The sequence below is a fragment of the Palaemon carinicauda genome, chromosome 36, assembly GCF_036898095.1.
Source record: "Palaemon carinicauda isolate YSFRI2023 chromosome 36, ASM3689809v2, whole genome shotgun sequence".
Classification (NCBI taxonomy): Eukaryota; Metazoa; Arthropoda; class Malacostraca; order Decapoda; family Palaemonidae; genus Palaemon; species Palaemon carinicauda.
In genome coordinates, this window is record NC_090760.1 from 73,593,391 (window position 1) to 73,619,751 (window position 26,361).

Below are 26,361 nucleotides of genomic sequence, written 5' to 3' on the forward strand. Positions count from 1 at the left end.
TTGGTGTAGCTGAAAGACGTACCATGATAATTTTTAGTTAGCGGGGGGGGGGGGGGGGGGGGTAGGGGGGTTAGACTGGCTACCCAGCTCACTCACACCTCTCGGCTGAATAACCACTTTACTTTATGGCAGGACTTCTCAGGGAGCAGGGTGGCGGCCTAATTTGTATAAATAGTTTCAGGTTTGTATACTATGAAAAATACAAATTACTTCAAAATTTGTTATTTGTTCCGGCGCAAATACAAACCCTACGCTATTTATAGGGGTAACTTACTCTTAGGAGGGAGGAACCCCTCACCAACTGGCCTTGTTCATGACCCAGGGTCATCTCTATTTCGACCTATGATCAATAGTAGAAGGAACCCTACACTCGCTAGAATCAAGTGCCACTATCAGGTAATTCACTCATAGCGGCCTGCAGAAGCTTGTGTGCGAGTGGAACTAACAGTGTGGCTTGACATTAACATAGGAACTTGAGTAAAAAACCTACTGTTCTTAAAACTTGCCCAATACTCTTGCTCAACAAGGTATTGGGGACGTAACAAAGTATTACTCTATACTTAGGAGGCACAAGGGAAATGAGTTTTACCCGCAGCAAGGTGAGGTCAGCTATGCTGAGGCTTGCGGAGCTATTTTCCCCAGAGGGGAAAAGGTGAAAGTTAGAAAGGAGCCAGTCATTCTTACTCATTCACCCCAGACTAACCCGGGTAACCTCAGTCCTCAGCTACTTGTCCATCGAGGAGCCTAAAGTGTTTAGACCATTTGTTGTGCGACCCCCACAGAATCAATGGAAGAGGTCTCCATGTTCCTGTGGGTTATGTCTTTGCAGGTAGTTGACCCGTGAAGGTTGAATGACGCTTCCAAACACCTGCGCTACAGAGTAGTTTCTTGAACGTCAGAGACGTAGCAACGCCACTGACGTTACGAGCTCTGGGTCCTAAGATGGAGGAGGGTCTGGATTGAGAGCAAACTCAATAGCCTTCCGATCCAGGAGGGAAAGGAAATCCTCGTGATCCTCCTCTTGACCTTCCCCGTGCTGGTCAACAGTACCAACACATGGGGGCGAGCTGGTGTCGTTCTCTTAACGTAACACCACAGACTCCTCCCACGGTAAAACCTCAGTAGAAAGGGTCTTCGGTTACCGAATAAAGACTCTATCTGGAATGGGTTGGATTTTGAGTCTTGGCAATCAATTCAGGGACGCCGCTGAGAATTACATCTCCCCGTCTCTTAGAGTAGGAGACATCAATAGATGGATCATACGACTCACTAACTCTCTTGGTCGAAGCCCAAGTGAGTAGAAAAGCTGTCTTCCACGTAAGGAAGTAATCTGTTGCCTGGCATAAAGGTTCGTAGAGAGAGGCCTTCAGGGACTGGAGGACCCGAACCGTGTTCCCAGGAGGAGGTTGAGATCCAAAGGGGGACAAGTTATCTCAAACTTTGTATGAGTAAATGCATCGTAGGGAGAGAACCCCCTTCCACGACATCAGTCACAAAGGACCGAACACTGCGCCTGAAAGACTGACGCTGAAAAATATCTGAGGTGTTTAGATATCTTTTCCGCAACTTGTTGCAAAAGGCCTCTCTAAGAGAGGAGGTGTGGGACAATTTGCATGCGTTGTCGAATCGAAGCTACGGCTTTGGAAAGTGTTGGCATGTGGCTACTTGGAAGATCGTGTTGTGAAGGAAGATCCTTCGGAACTCTGTCGGGAGCTGCAGAAGGTCCAGAAACCATTCTGCGTGATGCCATAGTGAAGCTATTGGAGTCATTGATAAGTTCTTGCTTATCCTGACTTGGCTGAGGACTTTCTCACCAGAGCGAATGGGGAAAAAGAGTACACCTCTAAGCTGCCCCACCGATCTTGGATTGCATCTTGTTCGAGGGCCTGGTGTTCTGGGACTGGGGAACGGTCAAGCGGGAGCCTGAAGTTTAGGGCCGTTGTGAGCATGACCACAGTCGGGGAACCCAACAAAGTTAAGAATTGGCAACAAGATAATTCAAAGACACGAGGAGCCCACTATCTGAGTGGTCCTACTCAGATTATCTGCAAGCACATTCCTGTACCAGAAATAATGCGAGAGGATGGGGGCACCTACCTGGCTTCTGTCCATCTGAGGCTTCCTACTGCTAGATGGTTCTCTAAGAGAGAAAAATGCTGGTACATTTCTGATTCAGGCTGACGAATGAAGATGGAATGGTGCGGCATTTGTCCGCTCCCCCACCCCTTTTTTTGATGCATCCGAAGAGAGCATCAGATCTAGAAAGGAGATGAGAAAATTGGCATCTTTGCAGAAATTCTCGTATGCCACCCACCATCCGCGATTTGTATAGAGAGAGAGAGAGAAAGAGAAAGAGAAAGAGAAAGAGAAAGAGAAAGAGAAAGAGAAAGAGAAAGAGAAAGAGAAAGAGAAAGAGAAAGAGAAAGAGAAAGAGAAAGAGAAAGAGAAAGAGAAGAGAAAGAGAGAGAGAGAGAGAGAGAGAGAGAGAGAGAGAGAGAGAGAGAGAGAGAGAGAGAGAGATTGCATAGCAAGAAACACATCTCAAGGTGATGTCAAGACGTGTAACTACTTCCACGTTCCTGCTATGAAGGAGAGGAGCCTGTTTTCCCTCCAACTGCCACCAATCTAGTGGGGGGCTAACCGCGTATGAACGATACAAAATGGTGAACCAGTTAGCCAGTAAAGCTTATGTTATAAGAGCGAATCTCCATAGAGATCGCCTTCTGGACAAGAAATCTATTGTTGGATGGGTAATAAGCACAAGTCTAACTACAGAGTAGTAACACAGAACTGTGAGCAGGACAAGCATACGGGCGTAGCCCGACTTTAAGTCGTGTCCGGAACTCAGTTGGAGAATGTTGAAAACGTTCGTAACCGAGATTTCTCCTTCTTAGGATGAAAACGTTTGTATTTCTCCATCTCCGATTGGCAAACTAGCATAAGTTTTGAATGTTCCCTACTAGGGAACAGGTATGCTTAGAAGTTTCTGGTCAAAGTCTTTGTAAGAGACTAAGACTTCCAATTAGGAAGAAAGGAAGAAGTGCCTATAAGAAGGCAAAAAAAAAAAATGCTGTATGTCTGGTTATAGGAAAGTAGCTGAGTAATGTACTGAATAATCTGGTTTCAGTAAGGGATATAGCTATACAACTTAATAGAACAGAGTTCTGGTTGCAAGATGTGTTAAAGCACTTATTGGCAGAAAGATTGCTTGCACGGATATGTACTTGCCCATCTGCGCTAGCGCATATGTAATCCCTGCCTCCAGGAAACGTTTGTAACGAACCCGGTTGTGGGTATAATGTATGTGCGACGAATGGCAACATTATTGCCCAAGGAATTTTTGATCGTTGACTAGCTGAAGTATTTTTCTGAATGAGAGTGCATATGGACTCAAAAAAAATATATACAGTTATTGAAGGGATCATTCGTCCTTTGGTTTACCCCTCCTCCTGTGGAAGGGGCTAGCCAATGTTCATACACAGACAAGGATGTCTGGTTCCCTGTGGGCAGGGATTTTGAAACATTCGTAAACGTAATGAGAAGCTTTTGCTATCGTTCGAAAATGTAAGCTAACACTGCTACTTTGGGAGTAAATGCTTGAGACAAAAACCCAGTAAGGATAGAATAAAAAGTTTCAAAAACCTATCATATAAAATAAGTCGTAACTGAGGTATAATGACATGATGCAGATGACTCGATCAAACGGTAAAACCCGAGTTTATGACAATAACCTCATGGTTTTGTCTTGGATAGGCTGTATGCTCCAGGAAGGCTTACGGCCTTCATGAAGTTTTAACAACACCTGTTAAAGTTAGGTAAAACTTCTCAGGAACGAAAGTCTCCCGAAAAGGATGAAGTCTCGCATGTGGGAGTTTGCTTCAACAAGACCATACATTAGATTGCCATCGACCGCTTACCCGTAAGGAGTTAGCGTCGAACGCATTCTTGCTAGCGAGAAAACTATTGTCTAATTCAGGCAAGGCCTGCCAGGGAAAATCAACTGGAATGTAAAAAATTTCTATTCCACCCCGCCAGTTGAGGGTTTCTCGATGACAAGAAATGATCACAAGCCGCCTGCTAACCCAACCACTACAAGTGGGAGAGTGGAGGGAAGATGACAGTGGTTCATTCGAAAACGAAAGGATTGGTGATGGCGAGACCAGCCTAGCTGACATACAGTAATCAGGTTGCGTCACGCTACGCTGGAAGACCCATCCCGTAGGTTGGGGTTAACCATAGAGTTTTCAGAAAAAAAAGTTTGGATCGTGGGACCAAGAGATTCGGCGCAACGAGAACCTAGGGGTTCTGAATTCATTTCGGGCAACCCTAAGGGATCGTGAATCCCTTTCTCATGACCCTAAGGGATTGAAAATCTATTTCGCGCGACTCTAAGGGATCATTGTGACAAGAACCCGCAGGAACTCTGTCACTGATTCCTGATGGAATCCCCAGGAATCATGATCAGAACCCAAAGGAGCTATGTCATAATCACCTGTAGAGAATAGGAAACCCTTAGGCAACAGGCATCCCTCAGGGTTTAGGAACTTCGGCAGGTTTCTTAATCCTCTTGACTGTGGGAGGCTTCCTAGTATGCAAGATCGGCACAGACCCACCCTTAAGGATAAAGTCTGGGCATTTGTCGCGTGGGCGACTGACGTCTTTGAGGCGATGGAGGCCTTTGACTCTTGAGAGACTGATGTGTGTGTCTACTTGCAGGAGGGTTACCCCGGGAGGGATGACCTTCTGCAACCAAAAAAAAGAGATGGTACTTCGTCCAAGGAAGAGGTGACCACCGGGTCGAGGCGAGTTTGGTTCCACGAGGATGGCAAACAGCGAGAACCATCTCTCGACCGAGACATGGAAACATTAAGCAATGGTGCTTGGAAAGCATTGCGCGATGCAGCACAAGAAAGAACTGGGTCAAGTGGTGAGAAAGCCAGGTAAGTGAGCAACAGAATATCATGAACCATGATCATGCGACCTATCAGAACCCACACAGCGAGGAACTTCGTTGCTAATTCCTGTTGGATGGAAAAGACTCTTTGTCATAAGAGTAAAACTCTTGATGACGAGGGTCACGAGAACCAGCAGGTTCAGCGTGATAGCGTGAACCCACAAGAGGTCGCGTGACGATGAGAGAACTCCCTGCAAAGAGAACCCGAAGGTTCAGCACAAGAGCCTACGGGCTCAGCGATACCGATGTTACGAGACCCCGAAGGGTTAACATAATGAGAACCGAATGGTTAGCGTGACTAAAGGCACGAGAGCCCAAAGGCTCAGCGTAGCCTGAGTTGCAAGACCCCAAAGCTGATAAAGAGCGCACAACAAAACAGCACAACAGTAGATTGAAGCTACGGCAAAGGAATAAGGCACCAGAGATGTACGAGGGCACCGTAAGGTGAGAGGATATGTAACAGCTCTTCACTTATCCTTCCCCTTAGTGGATTAGACTTGGTAAAGTCTATTAGGGGTGCAGATATCTATGGTTATCTTCAGATATGTCTCTGATTATACACGATATATTCGGATAGCGTTCCGGCGGTTGGAACCACGTGATACCTGAAGGTAATTCTCTTGTAATATCACTCGCAGAAATATTATACAGTACAAAGCAGCCAAAGGGAACTTCCATCAGGACGACATGGCTTGAGCCCATAAATAGATTTTTCCTACGTCAAAAAGGGATTTTGACGTAGGAAAAATCTATTTCTGGGCGAGGGACCTGTGCCGCCCAGTGAATAAGCTCCTATTAGCACTTATTCTTAGGTAATTTACTGCTAAATATACCAGAGAAAAAATGTAAAGGAGTGCTAGGTTAACTAGCTCGGTCACCTATTGGTGTCGGTATAAAATTGGGCGTATAATCCAGAGGTCCCGCACTATTTAGATTCATCCACGACAAAGACCCCAATAGAGGAGAGCCGTTCAACCTCACTCGGCACCACCAACTCTGCATCCGCTCAGAACCCAACTCCTTAGCACCCAAAGTTTGGGGACTCCAAGGGAGAGGAGCTGGGAGGGTTCACTGGGCGGCACAGGTCCCTCGCCCAGAAATAGATTTTTCCTACGTCAAAATCCCTTTTCTGGGCTTGAACCTGTGCCGGCCAGTGAATATATACAAGAGAAATGTCACCAAACTTGCAAAATAAAGGAAAAAACATAAACATAAGGGAAATACAAGTTGCTTTAATCAGAGATGAGTGCCAAAAACAGCTATAAGGGTATCTTAAAAAGAACATAAATCCACTTGGTAGAACAATTATCAAAAAAGGTAAGGTATAATAATGCCGTGAGTGATGATATATACAGATACTCAGAGGTCAAAAATTTACAAATATAGTAATAGTAATCAGGTGCAAAACCAACGAATACAAATAGGGTATAAATGAGGCAGGTAAGGGGGAGAGATAAAATGACAAAGAATTAATATGTGAGTTACCTGGGGGTAACTATACTCCCTGCAGCTACTGTAGGAAATTTAAGGGCTTCCAAATGTTTAAGATAGTGTTTCTTGAACACTGACGGTGACTTCCACCCTGTATACCTGGAAAAATCCGTAAAATTCATGTGGTGAAAAAAGTTCACCGAAGTAGCAACTGCTCTGATATCATGTGCAAGAGGAAAAGAGTCAGGGCTAGCTTGTTTAATAAAATACAAAATCTGTTGCCTGATCCCTTTAATGGTAATGGTACCGCCTTGTTCTCTAACGAATAGAGGCCCCGAGGAATTAGAGGAGGTCCGTGATAAATAAGACCTAAGAGTAGTAACAGGGCACAGAGACGGATCTTGCGTGAGGGGAACAATTTTCCAGGAGGACCATCTGTTCTGAGGGTCTTCTTTCTTAGCTAAAAAGAATTTGTTAGGTGAAAGAAGGACCTCTCCCGAAAGAAGGAACTCAATATGACCCGGGTCTCTTGATAAAGCTGCCAGTTCAGATATTCTTGCCCCAGAAGCCAAACTCACCAGGAAAAGTGTTTTCCTGAGTAGGGGAATGTAGTCACAAGAACTGTTAATGGTATCAGAAGCCAATTTGAGTACATCATTCAGGAACCAGGTTACCGGGGTAGGACGAGTAACCGGTTTCAGTCTGGCACAGGCTTTCGGAATTGAAGCTAACAAAGAGTCGGTTAAGTCTATGTCAAAACCCACTAGAAAGATCTTTTTCAAGGCAGATTTAATAGTGGTGATGGTATTGGCTGCCAGACCTGATTCTAATAAAGTTCTGAAGAAAGTGACTGTAAGGTTCAAGTTCATACAGTGTACGTCTTAGTCTATCAAAAATTTAGCCAACTTTTTAACCGCAGAATCATATTGGCGGATGGTGGAATCCCGTTTATCTGATTCTAAGAACAGGGTGTTTTGAGGATCGATATTGGCACCATGCATGGCCGCAAACTTCATGAAGTCCATAAAGTTAGGGCGCTCTGAATGTTTGAGAAAGCGTACACAACGCGTGTTTGTACTATCTGAGACAGAACCGGATTGGGTATCGGGTGAGGATGTAGTCTCAACTCTCGCAGGAGAGGATACCAATTGCTCTTGGGCCAGTTGGGTGCGACCAAGGCTACTCGTCCCTTGAAGGATCTCAGCTTGTCTAGGACTTTCAGTAAAAGATTCACCGGGGGAAAGAGATAAATCCTTTCCCAGATGTCCCAATTCTGCGACATAGCGTCTGTGGCGTAGGCCTGAGGGTCTAGATTGGGAGCCACATATACTCTCAACTTGTGGTTGGACTCCGTGGCGAAGAGGTCCACTTGGAGACCGGGAACCCGAGAGAGAATCCACCGGAATGACTTTAGATCGAGTGACCATTCCGATTCTAGAGGGGAGGTCCGGGACAAGGCGTCTGCCACTACGTTCCGGACTCCCGCCAGGTGGACAGCTGAAAGATGCCAACGGTTCGAGGCTGCTAGGGAGAATATGGCTACTAGAACATGGTTCAGAGGCCCTGATTTTGATCCGCCTCTGTTGAGGCAGCGGACCACCACTTCGCTGTCGAGAACCAGACGAAGGTGTTGTCTCTTGGGTGGAGCGAGACGTTTCAGGGTTAGAAGAACTGCCATGGCCTCCAGCACATTGATGTGAAATTGGCGGAATAAGGGAGACCAAAGACCTTGAACTTTCCTGAGCTGAGAATAGCCTCCCCAACCTGATAGGGATGCGTCCGTGTGAATGATTAACTTTGGAGGCGGAAATCGAAGGGGAACTGACTTTGACAGATTGTTGGCCCTTGTCCAAGGTAGAAGTCTTTCCCGGAGAATGAGAGGAAGGCGGACTTTCCTGTCCCGGAGCTTCCGGTTCGCCCTCGAACGCCAGACACGATTGATATCTTTCAATTTTGCCTTCAGAAATAGATCCGTCACTGAAGCAAATTGAAGGGACCCTAGGATCCTCTCTTGGAGTCGTCTGGAACTTACTTTGTCTTTGAGAAAGCGTTTGGTGTTCATTGCAATCTCTAACCTCTTGGGTTTGGGAAGACACAGAGTATGAGATATAAGATCCCATTGCAGGCCGAGCCATTGGAACTTTGATTTCGGAAGAAGACGGGACTTCTTGAAGTTGATCTGGAAGCCTAGAGATTGAAGGTATTGGATGACTCTGTGAGTGGCTTTTAGGCAATTTTGGGAGGTGTCTGACCAAATGAGCCAGTCGTCCAGATAGGCTACTACTTGAATCCCTTGATTTCTGAGTTCTTGAACAGCAACTTCTGCTAACTTTGTGAAGATCCTTGGGGCGATGTTGAGCCCGAAAGGCATCACCTTGAAGGAGTAATTTTTGTCCCCTAGGCGGAAGCCTAGATACGGACGGAAGTGTCTCGCTATCGGGACGTGATAATAGGCGTCTGTAAGATCGATAGAGGTGGTGACGGCCCCACGGGGAAGTAAGGTCCGCACCTGCGAGACGGTAAGCATTCGAAACTTGTCGCATTGAATGGACAAGTTGAGAAGGGATAGGTCTAGAATCACTCTTCTCTTGTCCAAATCCTTCTTCGGGACACTGAACAGCCGACCCTGAAACTTCAGGTGTTTCGTTTCTTGTATGGCCTTCTTTTGTAACAGGTCCTGGACAAATTCGACTAGGTCCGGAGTGGAATGTTGATGAAATCTGTTCGGAGGTGGAGGTCCTTGAATCCAACTCCACCCCAGTCCCTTGGAGATGATACTGAGAGCCCAGGGACCGAACCTCCATTTGTTGCGGAAGGCATAAAGCCTCCCCCCTACCCGCTGCACCTCAGTATTGGTTTGAGGAGTTGCCTCCACGTCCGCCTCGGAAGTTCTTTCCCTTGCGAAAGAATCTACTTCTACCTCTGTTCTGGTTTGAACCACGGTGGTAGCCTCTACCTCTGTTATAACTCTGGGAAGAGCCTTGAGCCTCATAAGACTGGTTAAAGGCTGGAGAGGTGGTGGAGGCACTGGGAAGCTGGCTCTTAGGGAGCAGAACGGTGACATAGTCGTCCGATGAAGGAGCCTGAGAGGTGGAAGGCTGTGCAGGAGCAGCAGGAGATGGAGGAAGAGGCTGACGGAAAACAGACGAACTACTCTGCTGTTGCCGGAACTGGGTGGAGGTATACGGGCGGAGCTTCTTCCTACCCCGGGCTTGGTAATTTGCGGGATCATATTTCCGCTTAGGAGTCAAACCCCAACGGGCTTTAAGGCTCTGATTAACCCTAGTAGCCTCTGCCAAGACTTCCTCCACAAGATCCTCAGGGAAAAGATTTGAACCCCAGCAAGAGGACCGGATAAGTTTATTAGGCTCGTGCCTAATAGTCGCCTCAGCCAGGACGTGTTTGCGGCACCTACGTTTAGCAGTAGCAAAGTCATATAAATCGAAATATAACGACTGCAAAGTAGCCTTATTGAGAGACTTAAAGATACTCTCAGTATCATAAGTTAAGGCTATCGACTCCGTAGACGTGGCCAAGTTCAAAGTCCGACCAACACGTAGGCGGGAACCATACTCCTGTTTAATAAGAGATTCCGGGAGACGGGGAAGCCGTTCACTAAACATAACTGAAGCACAGTCCGCTGTTAGCTTGCCAGAAGTAAAAGTGGTATGGACATTGTCCCAACACTCATTACCTGAAGGAAGAAGGAGGGAGATCGGATCCACCTCTCGGATGGGAGGCAAGGGCTTCTCCTCCAGAGCATATTGGAAAGCAAGCTCTGCAACCTTATTGACGCATGGAGTCACGGTGTTCTTGTCCATTAAGAACATTGTGAAAGAACTCTTATAAGGCGTCAACATGGTATTGGTGCAACCAATATCATTCAGAAACCTAGCCCAAACAGATTGGGCTTGTTCTTTTGGGAAAATGACAGTCTCTTTGGGGACCTTATCCAGCCGAACCAGAGCTTCCTCGGTAAGCCTGGCATAACCATGAAATGGAAATGCGAGACCAGGAGGAAAGAATTCAAAATCCTCTAGAGGACGAGTACCAAGACCTTCCAATGTTAACATCCCATTGAGAATGGGGAATGAAGAGCCATGCGCCAAGGGTTATTCTTGGTAAACGGCGGAAGCTTAGAGGCCTCCGGGATGAGAGAGCTTTGAACTCGCTCCGGAGCACCTTGCTCTAATGCCCCAAGTCTCTGACCAATGTTAGAGAACATTGTGTCCATCTTGGCCTGCATTTCCGACACAATCTTAGATTGCATCTCCGACACGATGCGAAGCATGGCTGATTCGGAAAGGCCCGGGCTAGGAGCAGAAGTGGCGGGTTGTACTCCCGGGTCGTGAGACTTAGAGGAGGAGCCGGAAGCCTTAGATGACGGGTTTGTATTAGACTTGGAACTATGGGAAGCCTTGTGGGGCTTACGAGCTTTTGGCAAAGTTCTAGATGTAGACTTATCTTTGGGGGGAACCGGGTGTGATCGATGAGACGAATCACGGTCCCCAGAAAAACCATGGAAAGAAGAGAGATCAGATGAAGAAGAAAGAGCGGGGCTGAGGATAGGAATCTCAGCGCCGGTAACACCTGCCTCACTTACCACCCTACCTGCATCCGGATCATCCAACAACATAGGTTCAACGTCCAGGTTCATGGAAGCCACATTGTCTTCCAGATCTCCGGGGGCATCCAACGGATCTTGTTCCTGGTCGATGAATCCCGCTATGGTGGCATCAATGTCGGCAATGATGGGTGCCGCAACATGCCTAGCCACAGCGGCTGAAGACTTGGCATTAGGGTAGATCCTGGCACAGTAGTCTTCAGATAGGACGTAAGGCTGTTTAGATTTCACGTTTCGGGCAAATCCCCCAACCCACACTTTCAGTGTGGCCCGAGCCGCAGTCTTCTGCTCCGGGGATGCCTGAAATAATAGTGGGAATTACAAAAAGGAAAATTCCCGGCGGTCCTTCAAGACCATAGAAATCTTACTAAATAGTGTATTTATACCAAAAAAGGTAAAATAATTAGAAAGGCAACATAGCCAACGGGACTCACCGAATCAGATCCGAGGGTGGTGATGAGGTCAAAACAGACCATACAGTTATCAGGGTGCCAGACCACGATGTCCTCCAGCTGAACTCCGCAGAGGGCGTGACACCTACATACAGTATGGCCACAAGGCTGATGAAGAACAGCCGCACAAGCCGTCGTCTGACAATGCACCATCTATAAAAAGAATAGTATATGAGAAACTGTAATTCTCTTAAGTAGGGGCGGGTCCGGAGGACCCGGGACTAAACATGAGTCTAACTTAAGACTAGAGCTTAACTGTAATACTCTTAAGTAGGGGCGGGTCCGGAGGACCCGGGCCTAAACATAAGTCTAATTTAAGACTAGAGTATAGCTATCCATTCCGGTCGAGCCGGGATCATAAAAAAGGATGCAACAAAGAATTAAGACACATGGTGTCTGATTTCCCGGAGCGAGGTTAAGCCCCGGGCCGGGAAATAAAAGTACATCCATAAACCAATACATATAGGAACTCCGGAATAGTGATCTGTCATATATAATCATATATAATCATAGGAACTGTTATAAATTAAGAGTGGGGCGGAACCGTAGATAAGAACCGCCAACAGAACCCGGAGGGTTTCGTATAACATAATAAAAGTGTGATAGGTAAATATAAAATAGGGTGCACCGGGATCCTACTCTGTTGACCGGTGGCCAACCCGTCTAGACAGAGACGAAACCGCCGGGACACCCGGAGGACAAAGTCTATAAACACTGAACTACCCCCTCTAAAAGGAGGGAAGGCAACGGTCCCCTAGGGGAGGGGGGAGAGAAGCCTAGCCACCCACCTAGCGAGAGGGGGAGCTTGGGGGAGGATCACGTGATACGGAGCAGCAGGGCTACCAACCGACGATCCCCAAACACTACCAAAACAGATCATACGGAGTAATAAGCACAAATATTCATTATAAAAGTAATAGCGTTGAAAAATATATAAATATACACATAAAAAATTAGGGCAAGGCATGCAACATAATAAATAAATCCCAAAGGACAACAACCTGATGGCTTATATAATAAAATTGCCGCCCAGTAACGAAGGTCGGCAAGCCATCTACGATACGTAACTGATATCGGCCCTAAATATGAACCACAAGGGTTCTAAACGCTAAATAATGAATATCCACAATAAAACATATAAAATTTAAACTAATAATAAAATTAATACACTTAGTAACACCGCGAGTGAAACTAAAAGCTCTCAAAACAGGAGTACCAACTGTAAGCGGAATCGAGCAAGACCGAGATGATCGAAGAGAATAAACTCCTATAATTTAAATATTAAACGATCTAGATTGCTCAAAACACAGCAAAACATAGCTTGGTACTTAACTTAGACGGTGTCTCCTGGGAAACCGATGAAGAAGCCATAATCCAGTGAAAAATAAGGCAAAACACGAGAGCACAAAAAAGCGGGTTACAACACAGGCGTGCTAAAAAGGAGTTGGGTTCTGAGCGGATGCAGAGTTGGTGGTGCCGAGTGAGGTTGAACGGCTCTCCTCTATTGGGGTCTTTGTCGTGGATGAATCTAAATAGTGCGGGACCTCTGGATTATACGCCCAATTTTATACCGACACCAATAGGTGACCGAGCTAGTTAACCTAGCACTCCTTTACATTTTTTCTCTGGTATATTTAGCAGTAAATTACCTAAGAATAAGTGCTAATAGGAGCTTATTCACTGGCCGGCACAGGTTCAAGCCCAGAAATACCTTTTAAAAACATTAACAACATTAAAACAGATATTAGATAAACTATAAAAGGACTTGTGTAAGCCTGTTCGACATAAAAAACATTTGCTACGAGTTTGAACTTTTGAAGTTCTACCGATTCACCTACCCAATCACGAAGATCATTCCACAACTTGGTCACAGCTGGAATAGAACTTCTAGAGTACTGTGTAGTATTGAGCCTCATGATGGAGAAAGCCCGACTATTAGAATTAACTGCATACCTATTATTACGAACAGAATGGAACTGTTCGGGAAGATCTGAATGTAAAGGATGGCCAGAATTATAAAAAGTTTAATGCAACATGCATAAGATATATCATTCTTTGTTTGGGTGAATACTTTGACATCTCTAGAATTGTAACAATCCCTATACAAGAATACAAAGAAACAAAAGGAGCCTGTCCAGATGAGGACAAAGTTGGGATTGAGTCGACCAGTATTAGCTAGTCATCAAAGTACTCAATCAGACGAATTCCGTTGGCATGCGACCAGGCTGACATCATCATGCATATCTGTTGGCCATGGATAACCTGAAGCAAAGAACTTTGAATTGAAAGAGTTTGCTTCTTAGGAAAAAGCATGGATGCTTTCTTGAAGAGTGATACAAGAGGATCTAGAAGTATGCGTCCCCAAGACTGAGTGAAATCATAAAAGTCTTTCTTCCTTAGGGAGTGTCTGACTGTGTTGGGAATTTCCATCATACACTAAATCTGATGGATGAACTCATTCAGGATTGAGAGGTCTATCACTGGTCTCCAATCCCCACCCAGGCCTTTTTGACCAAAATGCGATGGCTGAAGAAGCCCAGAGACTCGTCTCGGACCTCTTAGCAGCATAGTCAGCATGTCCGACTCAATGGCAAGATCTTTCTCCCTTCCTGGTTGATAGGAAGACCATATAGCTGGAGCTGGAATGAGGGGAAGAGGAGAACTGGTGAACAAGACGTGGTATTGAAATTGAAGGAAGTCCACCATCCACTGCTCTACCCTGTGAAACATCTACCTCGCACATTTCTCTGCCAGGCATCCCCCAGTGGAGGTGGTTCAGTAGGGGAATTTCTGGCCTTAGCGTGATTGAGGACCTCACCTACCTTATTCAGTGATTCTGGTTCTGACTCTTTGTTGGTGAAATGGCCGATCAAAAATGGAGGGGTTTCGAGATGGCCATAGTGCAGTTCTGGGATCATGGGATCTAGAAGCTTGCCTATTTGGAGGAGATGGCCTAGTCCGGTTATTAGAGGTGGAAGGCTGAGGTCTAAAAGACATTGCTTCCTGGAATCCTGATTAAATTTTCTCCACTTATCTGTCATCAGTTCTACCTGTTCTAGGGGGAACAGAGAAGGACCCGTAAGTGACGAATTCCTTTGGTTCAGTATCTCCCTCTGGTCTTCTTGCATCGTTTACTTATAGGCCCACTAATTAGCTGCCTTGTGAACCAAAAATTCTACAGATTCCACACAGGCAGAGTGAGGTCTGTGAACTGCCTCCTCTTCTCTGCATTGAAGAGGTCTGAGTTTGAGGCAAAGTATCCCACATACCTGACCAGTAGTCTGACCAGAATGCTGCCTGCAGACTAGGCATTGCTGCAGCTTCCATGTTGGAAGCCTTCAAAGCTGTGAACGTAATGCGTTGAATGGCTAGTTTCTCGGCTGAAATGGATGGAGCCAAGATAGGCTAGAAACCCCTGGGTCCAAAGGGAGAGGAGATGGATGAGTGTCCTGTGTCGCATAATAGCACCTTGCCTCTGCCCCAGAAAAGCTGGTGGCAAGATTTTAAATGATTGGGCTTCTTTTAGGGAATCTTTCCCAGCCGATACCTACACATTGACCATTTCAAATGTCCCCTTGGCTAGTTCTGACCAGAGGAGCTCCAGTTATTGTCTCGAACCCTGGGGAGCGTGGCATAGTTTGTATATTGCCGCTGTCCTGCCTTTAATCAGTGATCTACAGGATTTGCCAAGGTCGGGTCGTTAACCCTCCTGATAGGGGACAGGACCTGTAGAAAGGAAGTCTTGGAGTCTGCCTTGTTAGACTTGGTGAAATCCTGACAGGCTGCTTGTGATAACAGTCCTACAAAGTCATGCGAGTCCTTATCTTAGGAGGCCACTCCTTTTCGGAGAGAAATCATTTGGCTTCTAGCCCCCCATGTTTGAATGCCGTACCCAGCTGGTGCCGAAGAGCGTCGGAGATTAAAAACTTCTCTCTAATTTTCCCAATTGGGGAACTAAAAGGTCTCACGGGCAATACTTTGCCCTCTGACTACTATGTGGGGGACGAGGAGACGAAGACCTGGTGGAGTTAGCCAATCCCTTGGCTTTAAATGAAAAATACTCCAATGATGGTTTAGTACTGTCAAAAGCCAACTACGGGAACACTTGATTGGTAACAATCTTTAATTTTCAACAAAAGTGATGCATCTTGGCAATTTTGATTATCTACATGTCTGGGGGGCAAGGATCTAACGCAAAAGCCCAGTTAATGCACCGGAGTACTTTCCTTGCATTCAGGGAAAGTAGTACCTGAGGGAGCAGAGGTTTGCTTGCATGCATCCTTATTATCTATCCCACATATATCTGGGAGTAAAACAGGCAAGAGTGAATCAAGAGCAGAAGCTCACATGCCAACTGATGAGCGAGCTTGTGCGCTAATAGATAGGAGCGCATCAGTATGTGGCTGCTCTATGATGAATGAGTGAAATAGATAGGTACACCCCTGCCACATGACCAAAAATGAGAGCGCTAGTGGAGATTCTCCCATAGGAGCATGTTGTAGCAAGCAGGTGAGATGGCACTCTCTTGGGAGTGTGCAAACACCTAGTAGCATGCTTAGTATTGCTCTAATGTGTATGCGAACAAGTGAGATGGTGCTCCTATGAGAGTGCGCGATAATGCATCTGTTGGGAATTGCGAGCACGCGTGGTGTTGCTCCCCTAGAGGTCTGCAATTGCAAACAGCCGTGACTAAAGTAAAGTAGCGCATTATCTTGCTGTCTCTTTCTTCACCCTGTATGAAGGATTGAGCAACACTATCTCTCCCATGGGGAGATAAAAGATAGGAGTGACTTATAAGAAACTCCTATCAATTGGTCTTAACATACTAATCATCCAAAAGGGGGAAAAGGAAGGGGGTTGGCACTTGTTACTTCCGACCCGCAGTACGTACGAAGTGGGCTGACTACGTGCCTCGACCGAGTGCACTTAGAGGTACGAGCAGATGCTCGTACAGGAGTAGTTTCCCTCCGCTCAGTAAGCGTCATGTTCTGGGCTGAATGCATGAGGAATTTGCACCCTGGAGAGCTTCATCAGCTATCCTCTGTCCATTTGGGAAGGGAATAGGAGAGCATGCATTGCTATTAAGCTCTGCGACCAGAATGCTTCAAATGAATGCGAGTCATCATTGCTAGCTTTGCAATCATCGAACGAGTGTGTGATCGTGGTCACCCGTTCAGGATGTAAAGAAATATTTCCCCTTGCGGTGAGCAGGGTCAAGGAGGAACATGTGGATCCATGGGATCACATGAAGCTCTCACAGTGTGTGCTAGTGTAAAGAGAGCTCGTATAGGATCGCGCTGTTGTTGTGTAGGCCACAGGCTTGTTAATGTTAAACATGCTAGTGTGAGCACACTGTTGTGTCACATATCAGGAACTTGCTGAGAATCGACAATGTCTGACGAGGCAGGGTTTTTCGATCTACGTATTTGGAAAAGGTTACGGGTGTGAAGCAGTGTGTTTTCAGTAAACGATGATTACGAGCCCAAATCCTGTATGTGCCTGGAGATATGTTGCTCAAGAGTGCACATCATACATAAGTGGACTACGGTTTCCCTTTCAGGAAGAACTTGTTCATCCTGAAAATGTCTTCTTTCGAACTCGTAGGGAACTGGACAATCATCTAGATATATATACAGGCAAGGATCTAACAACAAAGCCCACTCAATTGCACAGGGATATTTTTCCTGCATTCAGGGACAGTCATTGGACTGTGTGGAAGAAGCACGGAACTGGTTCGCTTTCCTGTATTTTTATTATCTATCCCAGGTACATCCGAGATTAAATGGAGAATGGTAATAAATAATAATAATAATATATCATATGGTAATAAATAATAATAATAATAATATATCATAATATCATAAAAAATAATCAGGGAAGTCTGATTCAAGGGCAGAATATTAGCCTCCAGCTCGAGTTCAGACAATGTTATAAAACGACGAAGTTTATTCTTCTTTGAGGAAAAAGTCCAAAGGCATAGCACAGCATCGTCAACAGGAACAAGCAAATGACATGTCCTAGAGTTGAAGAAAGAAAATTTTAAAAGTTAAGTTTTGAAGAGAAGCCAATGGCACATCTGTGTTATTTGGAGGCAGGAATCAAAGTGACTATTCAGTGTCTTATTAGATGACGAAGGTTTGTAATATTGTAGAAACAAATACAGAAATGTATTATCAATAATTTACTTACATATTTTCTGTGATAATGAATAATTCCAGTTTTAAACTGTCCATTCTATATCATCCTTGAAATACAAATAAAAACAGAATTCTTACTTTGAGGTCTCCAACCATGGCCTGCAACTCTTCAGTATCTACAGGAGCACTCCATAGCAACAAAACCTTCTGTGAAACTTTGACTCCAAACATTGTGGTAATCTTGATACCTGTCAGAAGTATAGGAAATACAAATTAAATTAATTACCAGATATCAGTAACAATTACAGTACTAGGTCATAGTGATTGTAAGAGAATAATTACTTCAAAAGAAACAAACCTCATACTGAATTTAAATGTGCTGTAACGCTTGTGCCACAGGAATATGACACAGTGGATAATTTGCATTTTTCCTAATGATACAAACCTTAGCTATTTATTTAGGGGTATTACTTTCGGCGAAGCTGAAATGACGAGCCATTAAAATTTAGAGAGGGTTAACTAACCATACCGCTAGTTGGCGGGGGGGGGGGGGGGGGGGTAGATTGCTACCGCTCCCGCTCACATGCCACTGATTTAGCTCACTTTGCTTGGAGGTAGGACTTCAACGGGGATAAGGCTGGCAAGCAAGTTTGTATATATAGCAAAGGTTTGTTTTGTTAGGAAAAATCAAAAATTTTAAGTAATTTTCATTTTTCCTAACATACTTACCGAGAACTACTTTCTTAGGAGTTACCTGTAATCTCCTCTCTACCGACCAGAGTTTTGTGTAGTATACCCTACACCCGTTTTCTATGGAGGGTTAACCCGGGAGTGAGAGAACGTGCCCCGAGGGTAGCCTTGAGCTAGGTCGGCGTCAGCTTGGGTCCCGTTAGCCAGTAAGTTCCTCGGATGTTGCAAAAAGTCCCTGCAAGGGCAGAAAGGCACTCGGGGAAGGTAGGGAGGGCCATTACCCGAAAGTAGTTCTCGGTAAGTATGTTAGGAAAAATAAAAAATTTTAAGTAATTTTTATTTTTCCTAACATACTTACCGAGAACTACTTTCTTAGGAGTTACCTGTAATCTCCTTTCTACCGACCAGAGTTTTGTGTAGTATACCCCATACTCGTTTTCTATGGAGGGCTAACCCGGGAGTGAGAGAACGTGCCCCGAGGGTAGCCTTTGCGCTAGGTCGAGGTCCGCTTGGGTCGTGTGCGCCAGTAAGTTCCTCGGATGTTGCAAAAGGTCCTTGCAAGGGCAGAGAGGCACTCGGGGAAGGTAGGGAGGGCCATTACCCGAAAGTAGTTCTCGGTAAGTATGTTAGGAAAAATAAAAATTACTTAAAATTTTTGATTTGTTCCAACACGAATACTTACCTCGAACTACTTTCTTAGGAGACTTACACTTTAGGAGGTGGGAGTGACTTTCTGACCTCCAGACCCAGCAAGCGGACGCCAAGTAGCCTAGCTATGAATTAGGTTTTAAAACAAAAACACACTGGGAAAACGGACGATAGGGTAACTACACAAAGAGCTCACGTAAGTGTCTAAGTATTCACCCTTTGAAAAATTCTTCTGATGCTGAGTCCAGTAATGCAGTTGCAGAGACGTGTTCTTCCATGGTTACAAGTGTGGTTATCTCCGATAGGGATAGGAAACGGGGATTAGGGTGAAAAGGAACGAACCTGTGTCTCCTGGTTTTGCTATCCACGATTGAGCCTGGGGCTTTACCGTTAAATCACTTGGAGCGCGGAGATGACTGTCCCAATGGAGAACCCGTCTAAGGACCTTCTTGAGTGGTCCTTGAGGTAATGGGCAGTAAAGGTTGACTGGTTCGACCAGGTGCCCGCACGAAGGATCTGACCCACTGCCATGTTCTTCTCAAAGGCTAAGGAAGTGCTCAAACATCTGATGTCATGGGGCTTGGGAGTGCCTGGCAAGGCTAGTCCTTCCTCCTTGTAGGCCCTGGCAATAACTTGTCTCAACCAGAAGGAAATGGTATTCTTCAATACCTGCTTCTTTGTAACACCTGTGGAGACGAAAAGGCTCTTGATGCCTGGCCGGAGATGTGCAGTCCTCTCAAGGTATTTCCTAATGGCACGGACAGGGCATAACCTCAAATCCTCAGGATTCCCAGTCCTAGGAATAGCTGGCAGAGAGAACCCCTCGAATTTAGGATCCCAGACTGCTGGGTTCTGGGTTTTCGCCACAAACGAAGGAACGAACTTGAAAGAGATCTCTTTCCACCCCTTCGAATGAGAGACGTCATAAGACAGCCCATGGATCTCACCTACCCTTTTCGCAGAGGCCAAGGCCAACAAAAAGACTGTCTTGAGAGTGAGCTCCCTATCTACAATATCCTTCATTGGTTCAAAGAGGGGGGCTACTTAACATCTTCAGGACCCTAGCTAAGTCCCACTGAGGCACCCTAACCGCTTGCGGGGGGCAGGACTGTTCAAAACTCCTGACGAGCATAGAGATGTGTCTAGAGGAGCCCAGGTCGATGCCCTTCAGAAGGAAGACTTGACCCAAGGCTGCTCGTACTCCTTTTATAGCTGGGATTGACATCCCTATCTCGTCTCTGAGATATACTAGAAAGTCTGCGATATCTGGGACTGAGGCTTTGAGGGGTTTGATGCTCTTCGAAGAGCACCACTTTGTGAAAGAGGCCCATTTCGCTTGGTAGACCGCTGCCGACGACCTTCTCAGGTATCGCGACATCCTCTTAGCCGTTCCTGACGAATATCCTTCCTTCCTCAGGAGGCGCTCGATAGTCTCCAGGCGTGAAGGCGTAGAGACTGTGGGTTGTCGCGGAACCTGAGAAAGCGTGGCTGTTGTAGAAGATCTGGCCTGTCGGGGAGTGGCCACGGAGGATGGCTTGTCAGGTCTTTCAGGTCTGCGAACCACTCCCTCTCCGGCCACCAGGGCGCTACCAAAGTCATCCTTAAATTCCGGGCAGCCCTTACTCAGTTGAGCACTTGCCTGATCAACGTGAAGGGGGGAAAAGCGTACACGTCTAGGTTGTCCCACTTGTGCTGAAAGGCATCCTCCAAGGCTGCCTTTCGGTCTGGGACAGGAGAACAATACACGGGGAGTTGTGCGTTCAGCTTGGTTGCAAAGAGGTCCATCACCGGGGAACCCCACCATTGAATGATGAGCCTGGCTACTTCTGGGAGGAGGGACCACTCTGTTCCTACTATCTGACCCATCCTGCTGAGACCGTCGGCTAGGACATTCTTTTTCCCGGGGATGAACCTTGCCAATAACACTATCTGGTTCGCCTCCGCCTAATCCAGGATCTCTAGGGTGAGATTGCACAACTCCCTTGATTTTAGACCTCCTTGCTTCTTGAAGTACGCTACCACTGTGGCGTTGTCGCACATCAACGCCACAGTGTTTCCCCTTAGTAGATCGATGAAGTGCAGGCAAGCTTTCTGGACTGCCTTAAACTCTAGGACATTGATGTGTAGGCCTTTCTCCCCGTCCATCCAGGTTCCTCTCGCCGTCCCGTTGAGGAGATGGGCCCCCCATCCCTGGTTGGAGGCATCTGTGAATAGGAGCATCTCGGGAGGCTCGGTCGCGAAGGGCATCCCCTTGAGAGTGTTCGACCGGCAATGCCACCATTCCAGGGAGGGTATTGTGTTTGGCAGGACTGGAAATAATTTCTGGGGCGAGTCCAGTTGGTTCCAGAAGTTCTTCAGGTTCCATTGGACGGCCCTGAGTCTGAGTCTCCCCTGGGGAACCAGTTTCTCCAATGACACCAGATGACCTATTAGCCTTTGCCAGTCCTTCGCCCTCCTGGGTTGCCCCGACAGAAAAGGGAGAAGGATCTTCATTAGATTGCTTACCCGCTCCTCTGACGGAAAAGCTTTCACTAGTAGGGAATCCAGTGTCATCCCCAAATAGGTCATTCTGGTGGAGGGAGAAAGGTTCGATTTTTCTGGGTTGATCATGATACCCAGACCCTTGCAAAACTGGAGAAGTTTTATACCCTGCTCCTTCAAAACGTCCTCTGAGGAGGAAAGAAGCAACCAGTCGTCCAGGTACCGGATGAGGCGAATGCCTCGCTTGTGAGCCCACACCGAGACTGTCGTGAAGACTCTCGTGAATACCTGGGGAGCTGTCGACCACCCGAAGCAGAGGGTCTTGAATTGCAGGATCTGGGTACCCCATTTCACCCGGAGAAACTTCCGGCTTGAGGGGTGGACTGGGATTTGGAAGTATGCATCCTTGAGGTCTATGGTCATCATGTAGTCTTTCTCCCTCAAGGACAGCAAGACCGACTTCGGAGTGTCCATTTTGAAATCTGTCTTTCGCACAAACTTGTTGAGAGCTGACAGGTCTATCACCGGTCTCCACCCCACCCTTCGCCTTTTCTACCAGGAACAGTCGGCTGTAGGTACCTGGTCCTGGGTGCAGGACCTCCTCCATGGCGCCCTTCCCCAACATCGTGGACACCTCTTCTTGAAGGGCCGCCCTCTTCAACGGGTCCTTGGGTGCCAGCCAATCCGACAGTCTGGCCGGAATTAAAGGCGGGGGTTCCGTTAAGAACGGTGGCCTGTACCCCTCCTTCAGTACGGATACTGTCCAGGGCTCTGTTCCGTGAGCCTTCCATGCTTGCCAATGTAGTCTGAGGCATCCCCCGACCTGAGGCTTAGGCAGGAGTAGGGGGCCTCCCACTTTACCTCCTCCTCCTGGAGGCAGAATACCCTGTTCTAAACGAGGCAGACGCTGCTGGAGCTCCTCTATGGGGGGGCTGTGGCGCTGAAGCCCACGAGGAAGAAGGGGCTTCTCTCCTCGTCAAGTTAGGCGGGGCCTGAGAAGTAGAGGGCCCGTCTGATGCTGATCTCTTGTAGGTGGGCCTCCTTACCGGTTGAGGCCTGTGAGCGTTCACTTCCTTTCGTTTAGCCACCTTCTCCATAATCTCTTCTAGCTCTTTCAAGGGGAACAAGGAGTCACCCCACACAGGAAGGCTCCTCACGGCCCTCGCCTCCCTGTCTGGGACCTTCCGGGAAAGCTTCGCCAGAATAGTGTCCCTTTTGCGAAGAACCCAATTCGCTGACAGGGCAAGGGACTGATACGTAAGGAACTTCAGGGTCTTGCCCCCGGAGATGATAAGTTCCCTCAGGAGGTTTTGCTGCTCTGGGTCCGTTAAGTCATATGTGGCTTGAACACCTACCAGTGTGGAAGCCCACCAGTCCAACCAAGAGGAGACGTGCACCAAGTCTTTCAACATCTCCTCCATCATCGCAGCCTCCGACTGCGAAAAGCAAATCGGGGCTGAAGAGGCTCTGTCCTCCGGGGCACCTTGTCCCAGAACGTCGAGGGCAGGCTCCACCTTGCAGGCTCCCGGTCGTTGTCCCTCTGGCACATAGAACCTACTCTGTGTCTTGAGCACTTGGAGCAACTTCGAGGAGCTCTGCGTTTTGGGAGCTTCGGCATTACCTGCCACAACTCTATCAACATGAGCCCGTCCCAGGACGAGATCTCGGGCCACAGGCAGGGCCAGGGAGGTTTTCTGTTGGACGGGTACCTGCATCAAGCGGGTTAGGCTGGACCTCCAGTAGTCCTCATCGGTTGGGACCGGTTCCTCAATCCGATGATGCCTTCGAATCAGGCCTATAACCTTCCGATAGGCCGAGTCCTCGGTCGGGGAACCTTCTCTACCGTCATCAGTACCTTCCGCCTGATCTCGAGGAGCCAAGTTACCGGGCACTCCCACCGGGCGCTTCGGTTCTGGAACAACAGGCACTCCCCTGCGGTGGTACCGGTTTTCCCCGGCGGGAACCTCCGCACCAGGTTCGAGGGTCAGAACTGGCATCGCCGTACCGGCGAGGACTACCGTTCGTGAATTCTCTCTGGGGGACGAGGACGCGGATCCCGTGGGCTGACCCGACGGAGGGAACCGTTCCTTTAAGTCCGAGGGCCGAACCAGCTGTGCTGATTCGGCCAGGCTGCCCGTACGGAAGCACGGTTCCCCCGATGGGCGGGGTGAACCGGAAGCTTCGCGGACTTATGCCTGCCTGAAGCGGCCTTCTCGCATTTCTCCCTGCGAGGGTCATATCTGCGTCTGGAGGATGGCCTTCGTGGCGAGAAATCCCTGGACTGCCGGTCTGGGGAACGCTGCAACTCAGACTTACGGGGAACGAAGACCCAATCACCATCGGGGGACCTACTCCTCCTGTACTTCCTCCGTGGAGAGCGGGACCGTTTTCTACTGAACCTCGAACGGGAGCTTGAGCGGGAACGCCTGCTCCTGGACCGCTCCCTCCGTCGCCGATGTCTCCTCCTCGTTTCCTCTTCTGAAGAGAACGAAGCCCCACCATCTGAAGAGCCCGACGAAACTGTACCACCCGAACGACGGGCAGAAGCGGGGGCTACGGAGGGCTTCGCGACCTGCTGCGTACCAGAGGTCGAGGGTTGTAGGAAGGTCTCTGGAACCGCCGGCAGAGGAGCTGGAAAAGAGGTTTGACGCCCAACACTAGGAAACCAGGTATCCAGGCCCTCTTCCATCCGCATTGGGGACCTACCTGGCGTTTTAGGGAGCCTCCACCCGAAGGGCTCACTTACCGAGGAGTCCAACTTACCCTGGGCGTCACCAGCCGCTGAAGAACCTGAAACACAGGCCCACGAAGCGGGCGAAGAAACAGGCACAACATTACTACACCACAAGGGGTCGTCGGAGGACACGTGCCCCCCAAGCACAAGGGCAGAGTCTCCAGAACCCCCAGACACAGCACTACCAGGCCCCCCACTAGCCTGAGAAGACCCAGCAACCCCCACTTCACACACATTAGACTCCTGGGGAAGGGCCCTCGGCTCTTTCCCCGCAACGGACTTACCTCGTCCCCTACTCTGGGTAGGGGAAGTCGAGACAGAAGCCCCGTCGGACCGTCCACTGGGTGACGGTAACGGCGAAGAGATGCTAGATTTCCTGGGCGAACGTTTCGACGACTTCTTCTTCTTAGTGCCGTAACGCACCCACTGAATCTCACTCCAACCAACACACTCAATGCACGTATCCGATGGCGAGCACATCCTGCCCCTACAGGAAGAGCAAAGGGAGTGAGGGTCTACTTCGGGCTTGGAAAGGAACGCTCCACACGACTTTCCGGCTCTAGGCCCAGGACAACGGCGGATCTGCTCCATCGCACACAACCACAAGGCACAGGAACGAAGGGAATCAACAAGGAATACACTTGGAAAGCACAAGGAAGGGCAGTGAACACGCAAGAACACAAGGGATAAGCACAGAGATACCACGCGGTAACCAATCGGGACACACGAGTCGGACACAAAGGGTCGAGAGAGACGAGAGTGGCGTGATGGTATGGTATCACGTCGCAACCAGAGAACTTACTGGCTAACGGGACCCAAGCTGACGCCGACCTAGCTCAAGGCTACCCTCGGGGCACGTTCTCTCACTCCCGGGTTAGCCCCCCATAGAAAACGGGTGTAGGGTATACTACACAAAACTCTGGTCGGTAGAGAGGAGATTACAGGTAACTCCTAAGAAAGTAGTTCGAGGTAAGTATTTGTGTTGGAACAAATACAAATTATCTACGCATTTGTCATTTGTTCCGTAACTGGAATACAAACCTACGCTATTTATTTAAGGGTGACTCTCCTATTAGGAAGGGTGGATGTCCCTGCCAATCTGGCTTTTGGCTTTACCCGGGGGCTCCTTATCTGAGTATGTTAATACTCAAAATAAGGAGTCCCTGCTCCTCACTAAAACCTTACTACGCAAGGTCTACGGCTTACGCAAGCTGTGTGTTGAGATATTTAGAAGTGTGACTGTCCAGGTAAAGTTATTACGAGTCTTTTTATAGGAAAAACTGTTGTAACCAAGACTTTCCCAATACTGTACCACCTCGCCAGGGTATAGGGACGCAACAGTGCAGTATTAGCTTAATGCTAGGTACACAAGGGAGCATGTTTTACCAGCAGTGGTTTGAAGTCAGCTTATGCAGAGAACCCAGGATGCTGCTTTCCCAAAGAGAGGGGAGGATGAAGATAACAATAAGAGACAGTCAAACTTTTTCATTCACGCTGACTAAAACCGGGTAACAGTGCCGTCAACCTTCTGCTACTTGTCCAATAAGGAGCCTGAGGTATACAACCAGCTGTTGTGCAGCCACCACAGGACCGATAGAGATCTTATCAAGTTCCTGTGGGTCACGTCTTACAGGAATAAGGTTGTATGAGTCACCTGGAACATTCACACCCTTGCTTGTAGAACTTGCGTCACAGAATAATCTGCTTAAAAGGGCCAGGGTAATAGCTATACCCCTGACATTGTAGGTCGACGTGTGAGATGAGGATCTGGATTCAGAGCGTAATTGATGACTCCGTGAATCCAGCAGAGATGATGTTTTGGTGATCCTCCTCTTGTCTCTCCCAGTGCTGACGACAAGAGAAGGTTCGTTTATATCTAGATCCTTAGGTACCCCATCGCAAAGAGCACCCTTGATGTTCAGATTATTGATTTTAATATTCATGATATTACTGATTGCTTTGAATGCTTCATCATGGTTATCAAATGATATCCATGAATCCCACTTGTCACCTTCAAGTCTCATTCTAATTTCTTTGACGTGATCATAATATTGAAATGATTTATACAGCACATTATAATTAGTTTCTATGGGAATCTGAGTGACATGAAGGATTTGCAAATTCTCCATGTCACCAAAATTACTTTGTTTTTGAGCATTAATAGAATGATCCTTTGGAGTTTCCAGGTCGTTTTTAAAGTAGCAGCCAGC

At 47.5% G+C, this 26,361-nt stretch overlaps 1 protein-coding gene across 2 annotated transcripts in view; it reads right to left on the reverse strand.

Annotated features, from left to right (window-relative positions):
- Nucleotides 1-26,361, reverse strand: part of CIAPIN1 (cytokine induced apoptosis inhibitor 1) — a 347,450-nt gene that overhangs the window by 39,711 nt on the left and 281,378 nt on the right. For both annotated transcript variants that reach the window (XM_068360190.1, XM_068360189.1), the window contains exon 2: nucleotides 17,737-17,846. In XM_068360190.1, coding sequence (XP_068216291.1) covers nucleotides 17,737-17,829 — 93 coding nt within the window. In that variant the 5' untranslated portion in view covers nucleotides 17,830-17,846. The remainder of the gene's footprint in view (nucleotides 1-17,736; nucleotides 17,847-26,361) is intronic.